Below are 6,852 nucleotides of genomic sequence, written 5' to 3' on the forward strand. Positions count from 1 at the left end.
AGTGAGTAGTGTTGCTGCAAATGCAACTGCATCATAGTGAAGTCTGTCCATATATATGTATATGCTGAGGAAACAGGGCGGGTCTTGTACGGACCCTGATGGAAGTCCCCGTCGACAGGTGTTTCTGCACAGATGTGTTCCTGTGTGCTTGTGTTTGTGCAGTGACTGCACTCCTGTGGGGATATGCAGGAAAACATCCTCAGGGGGAGATCCTCCGGTCTGTTTGTGGTAGCTGATGTATTGTTAGATCACAAAATGTGACATGATCCACAATTGTTGCTCTGGTTTGTCTCATGGACACAATGAGAAAACTATTTGTGACATCATTGAATATAAAATATGAGAACAGTTCTATTGAGATCTCATATTGCAGACTTTGATATAAGTCTCATCATTTATTACATGGCACAAGCTGTAAAATGGTCCTGCAGCACTATCAGCATTCCTCTAAAATAGTGTTAATTTCATTAACGAAATCTATGACACAACATTTTTTTGTTGACGTCCTTTCTTTCCCCATGATTAGTATGAGATGAAGACAAGACAACAATGACATTATTAAACACTATGTGTAGCTTAAAAAACTCTCTATATCCAAATTTTCTCTATATTTTCTTCAACAAAATAAGAGGAGAAAAAAATATTGATTATCATGGCTTTTCATGCTTTGGGTTGCCAAATGTCAAGAGTTTAAATCCCCCTATCAGATGGACACATTTTCTTGTCAGCCATTCACACACACTGTCTCATAAACTATGGAAAAAGCACTGATGATCTAAAAACTCTGACAAACATGTAAATTGGAGTATATCGATCTCCCTTGAAATATTCTGCTCAGATGAAAGTGTAATACAGCCAGTCAGTGTTCCTTCACATGGTCATTTGAGCTGTTTGCTGTGACTAAATCAGCAAGGAGACCTTCTTAATAATTCTGATATAATTTCTCAAATGACAACAATCATGATCAGCAATCAATTATAATGATTATCAGTTTAACTATTATGCAGCATGACTAAAATGTGGCAACTTTAATTGACTAAAACTAGACTATAATTCCCAGACTTTGTCAAATAAACTTGACTAGACAAAACAACAGTAAATATGATAAAAAATAAAAAGGACATTTGACACAGGACTAAGGTTAAATTAAAGGGGTCATATGACGTTGCTAAAAAGAACATTATTTTGTGTATTTGGTGTAATGAAATGTGTTTATGCGGTTTTAGGTTAAGCGGCCGGCGTGCTTGAGAACGGGGCGGCCGGCGGGCTTGCCACAACCACATGTGACGACCCCGGGCTGAACTCCGCTTTGTCCACGGTGAAAGTTGATGTATTCCCTCAGCGACCAGCACGGATCAGCTCCAGGCATGACGAAGTGGATATCGTCCTCTTTTGGAAGGCCAAACAAAGTAGTTTCGCTTTCACAACGAAACACACAGCGCTTTCACGACATGGCAGCGGCGGCAGCAACAATACTACAGCGAGAATAAAAGTTACGCCTTCTTTCTTTGCGTGAACATTTTCCCACATCAGGAGCGGGCTGCAAATGCGTCCTGTGTGAAAGCACTGCTTCTGCACCACATACGTAACTCACATGGACCAGATAAGCACTGCAAGCGGAGTATGTGTGAAACAGGCGAAAATTGGGAAATCGTAAAGTATTTATTTTGCTATCCAGCAAAGTCAGCAGTCTTGTCTAGTGGGACATGCTCACTGAAGGCTGATTATTTTGCTATTGCAAATAAAACTTCTTCTCTGATGAAATTCTTGATCAGGCAAAACATTAAAGCATGAATTGTTTGGGTTTGACAGACAAAAAAACACACTGTGCACCTGATTTCAGTCAGTCTGATATTATATTTTTAAAAATGAGTTTCTGAGCTTAGCAGATTAGTAAATTCAATTAACATAATTTTCACTGTTCCTTCTAGAATCAAATTTCAGCTCCTCTGACATCATGGAGGGCCAACTACGCCATGACACAAGATTTAGCTACATCCTCAGAAGCAGCCTGCCCTCTAACCTGACAACCAGTTCAGTCAATGCCACACACGTCTTCAGTGTGTTCGATGGGTGCGAAGATATGGTGGCTGGTGTCGTTTTTGACCTAGCTATACAGTGCTTCAACGTGATCATAGGAATACCTGCCAACATCCTGGTTCTCGCAAACCTAATAAAGACCCGAAATGAACCTTTAACCTCTGACATCTTCCTGGGCTGCCTGGCTTTCATGGACGCCTACTTTGGATTCATGACAATCATAGCATTCCTCAATTTCTACCACTGGAGGAGTGCTATGGGTTGGAGAGCTATGAAATTCTCGTATGGTGTGAAGGACACCAGTGGGCCGCTTTTCCTCTCCTGCGTCTGTCTGGATCGCTTTATAGCCGTTATCTTCCCCATCGCATTCGGACAATTGAAGGACATCAAATACAGGATCGGCCTGGCCATTGTGGTTTTGCTGCTCACTTTTGCGTATGCTTCGGCTAAAACCGTTGGTGGGCTTCCAAACTTTGAGAAGGTTTTCACTGGTGAGGTCTTGTTTGCCTTCACCTGGATGGTGGTGTGTAACGTGGCCATCCTCTGGGCCCTGAAACGCTCACGAGGTTCTGGTAAAGATGAGATGAATCCTATGAAAAGAAAGGCCTTTAAGATGGTGCTGTCTATCTTGATCATAATCATAAGCAACTATCTCCCTCCAGTTGCTATGTTCCCCTTTGAAGACCATTATCCACATCAGGTCTTCACTTGCTATGTGCAACCAGTTTGTTTTGCCTTCGTAAACATCAGCAGCACTATCCAGCCTTTAACTTACTTGTCCCGCTTAGAGAAAGTACCATTTTTGCCAGACTCTTGTGTGAAGAAGTTAAGCTGCAAGGAAAAAGACAAGCCCTCAAAGGAATGATGACTTACTCTACTATGAGCATACTGACACTGAGCATTAAATGTCAAGTAGTAGCTTAATTTCCATAGTTCTTCAGTTTTCAAAATAATTATGTAAATAGACAACTAAATATATAATAAATTAAGCTTGTTGGACATTTACAAATAATTATTTAAACAGATGTTATCGGACTCCTTTCTAGATATTGTATTAATTGTAATATATACATTGTTTTAAATGTTCAAGTATAAATGTATCTTTTGTAATTCTGGGACATAAATAAAACATGCAAAGATTTGTTTAAAGAGTTGTGGCGCCATCATGTGTTACAGACAAGAACATAAGGAAAAACAGACATGGTTTCTTCACACATTATCCAACTGGAAAAGACAATGGCAGTCAGAGAGAAGAAAGACTGGCATTGCTGTCTCAGACAATTTTTAAGCAATTTAAAAAGAATTGTCAGCAGGAGGCATGATATAGTACAAGATCACAAATCTCAAATTTTTTAAGCATATTTTTGAATAAGCCTAAATACTCATTTAATATTCTTTTTTTTTTTATTCTTAGTTTTGTGTCATGCCACTTAAATCTTTATACGTCCCTGGTTCAGTCAAATCACTCCCACCCCACTGAACAAGATGTTTGTGTTGGATGACAAGCAAACTGGTCTTCCTGAGAAAAGCGGTCTACACTAGTCTATCAGAGGAAGGGAAAGCTGCTGAATGCAAAGAATCAAGGTTTAATGCCTGTCATTGACCAGGTTTGTGATCTATATGTTTGTGATGTTTGTGATTGCTTTCTACAGTAGGAAAGTAATTGTCCTTTTTATCTTTCCTCGATTTCCTCAGAATGACACCATCACAACTCAGAGAGCCTGTATTCTCAAAGCATCTCAGTGAAGACTCTCCATCAGAAACTCATGAAATAAAATATAGTAAGTGGTTCTTTCAAATCATTTGTTGTCTTAAGCAGAAGTATCCACTGGATAGAAGCCATTTCAGAAGTAGTTTTGCCATGTGCAATTTCAGTGCAATTTTCTACTGAAAAGAGTTCTATAATATAGAGCGATCAGTTTCGACATTTACGGCTCAGGTGATTGGGTTAAACATGTTTTTGGAACTGAATGTCCATTGTTAGGCCAGTCTCAAGCATCATGATCAATAGCACCTTTAGTAACTTCTTAGCTATGCCCTGGCAACCAGCCAGAACACACTAGCAACAATTTAGTACCATGAAACAGCCATGTCAGAGACATGAGGGTGTATTATTTTCTTGTCAGGGTAGGACTATTAAATAAGAAATTAAATTAGATGTAAAGGATTAACATATACAAGAACAAAAAAGTTTGATTTAAAAAAAATATTGTTGCTGTACCTATATGTTGCTTTGATATTGTTTCAGTGTCAAAGGACTTGTTGTCAAATCACACATTGTAAATGCATATGTAAACCCGCTGTTAAATATGGGCAGAGTGGTTTAGGTGTGCTTCTGCTCTGCACTTCTCGGCCACTGTAGCTTCATCATTTGACCACCAGATGCCACCGTGTGGGAAAATATTTCCACATTTGCTTTGAACGCCTCATTTCGACTGTTATGCAGTGTTGGATGTTATGATACTTTATTATTTATTTATTTTTGCAAAAAAAACATACCACAAAGTATCACTGTCACATATCTAATTATAGTATTGTAGATGCCATTGACCAATATTTTAGGGCCTCAAGAGTGTGGAATGGACTTATTTTCATCTGTCTGCTGCTTTTAAAGTCACAGTTTAGGACGGTGACAAGTACTGTTCTTATGATGCTGTCAGCCAATATATGGAAGGGAGACTTGCATTTAAAGGAGACATAACAGTTTCTGCCAATCTCATGTTAATATTGAGTACCTATAGAGTAGTATTGCATCCTTCATATCTCCGAAGAGTCTTAAGTTTTATCAGATTTATAAAAGACAGATACAGCGTTACGCTTCTCTCTGAAAACAGTCGAGGCGTGCTGTGGGCAGAGCTAGAGTCTTTTCGAGTCTTTCGAGATTTTGCGTAGCGATCGTCTGCAAGCTGTGACATCTACATAAATAAAACAGGAACAAAAACTTTATTGACTTTATTGACACTTCTTTGGTGATATGGGCAGAGTGGTTTAGGTGTGCTTCATCATTTGACCACCAGATGCCACCGTGTGGGAAAACATTTCCACATTTGCTTCGAACACCTCATTTCGACTGTTATGCAGTGTTGGATGTTATTATACTTTATTATTTATTTATTTTTGCAAAAAAAACATACCACAAAGTATCACTGTCACATATCTAATTATAGTATTGTAGATGCCATTGACCAATATTTTAGGGCCTCAAGAGTGTGGAATGGACTTATTTTCATCTGTCTGCTGCTTTTAAAGTCACAGCTTAGGACAGTGACAAGTAGGAAGATTAGAACTGTTCTTATGATGCTGTCAGCCAATATATGGAAGGGAGACTTGCATTTAAAGGAGACATAACAGTTTCTGCCAATCTCATGTTAATATTGAGTACCTATAGAGTAGTATTGCATCCTTCATATCTCCGAAGAGTCTTAAGTTTTATCAGATTTATAAAAGACAGATACAGCGTTACGCTTCTCTCTGAAAACAGTCGAGGCGTGCTGTGGGCAGAGCTAGAGTCTTTTCGAGTCTTTCGAGATTTTGCGTAGCGATCGTCTGCAAGCTGTGACATCTACATAAATAAAACAGGAACAAAAACTTTATTGACTTTATTGACACTTCTTTGGTGACACTGCTGATTTCATGGTCTAAACAAATGACAAATCCTTCTTGAGCAAGTCCAGTAGTAGGACTGCTGAGTGCCATTTCTTAGGGCATTTAGTAAAGTTTTAGTTTGGTTACACATATCTAATATGGTTTAAACAGCATCAACCCAGTGAAAAGTTTTGCGTAACTTAAATGGTTTTATGATTTTTAGGGAATAGCGCGTAGCACATTTTGCTTGATAATCAATAGTTCACTGAAATTTGTGCATTACTTTTTTTTTACAGTTCAACCAGCCTCTTCTTATTATTCACTTTTTTCTATCTGGGCAACAAATGCAAAAGTGTGTCAAGTTAGGTTACATGCATTTGCTAATTAAAGGGCAAGTCTTGAACTTTCACTCATTTATTTATTTCTAAACAATGTGAGATAATGTTGTCTTATCTGTGACTTCATATGTCAATTATGACTTGCATTTTCAAGAAGATTTGCTGTGTACAGGTCTATTGTAAAGTGATCCACATGCCCAAGGCTGAAATTTCTTTGTTTTTTCTGTAGCTGTACTCACCTTTTCACCTTGCTTCTGATTCATCTTTCTTTACTTTTCTAGACATGATTCTCTTCTAGCTTTGTATCAGTTGAGACTTTGCATTGCCAATACATGCATTTCAGATTTTCATAACAGAGCTGCAATTCAAGCAGTGGCTGTCTGGGCTTTCCTCAGTTTTCAGTATATACTTATAGTAGACATATCATTATTTAATAGTCTCTATCCCCCTAATGCATTGGTTTCCACACCTTTAACTAGAGAGGCCCACCTTCCTGCAGAGCTTTTGACAATGGCATCAAGATTCTGATTACTTCTGTGCCATCACAGAAGTTACACTGGCAATCTGGCAAAACTCGCATCAGAACATAAACATTAGGGGCATACAGTCCATATAAGCTGCGACTGCTCTGCATACCCAAAACATTTGGGAGAATGAGTTTGGTTCTCATGAGCAGCTCATGAGAACAAAGAAAGTAAAGAAAAAAAAGAAAAGCTTTCCGTGAACTGCTTGTCCTAGCAGAAAAAGATGTGCTGTTGCTGCCGGATCTCGATTAGCAAAAATTACATTGTATTTGATGCAAAACTACTTTGATTCAAATGAAAATAAAAGTAGTTGTATATTTTCATGTTTTCTCAAGCATAGTTTGAAATCGACACCTGCCATGGTG

At 38.4% G+C, this 6,852-nt stretch overlaps 1 protein-coding gene across 1 annotated transcript; it reads left to right on the forward strand.

Moving 5' to 3' along the window:
* The first annotated feature begins 1,957 nt into the window (after nucleotides 1–1,957).
* On the forward strand, nucleotides 1,958–2,905 carry LOC107711189 (G-protein coupled receptor 183-like). Its single transcript, XM_016516122.1, has one exon. The coding sequence runs from the start codon at nucleotides 1,958–1,960 to the stop codon at nucleotides 2,903–2,905; it is 948 nt and encodes a 315-aa protein (XP_016371608.1).
* The last annotated feature ends 3,947 nt before the right edge of the window (nucleotides 2,906–6,852 follow it).

Source organism: Sinocyclocheilus rhinocerous, unplaced genomic scaffold (assembly GCF_001515625.1).
Source record: "Sinocyclocheilus rhinocerous isolate Xijiao unplaced genomic scaffold, SAMN03320098_v1.1 scaffold115, whole genome shotgun sequence".
In the NCBI taxonomy this organism is placed as follows: Eukaryota; Metazoa; Chordata; class Actinopteri; order Cypriniformes; family Cyprinidae; genus Sinocyclocheilus; species Sinocyclocheilus rhinocerous.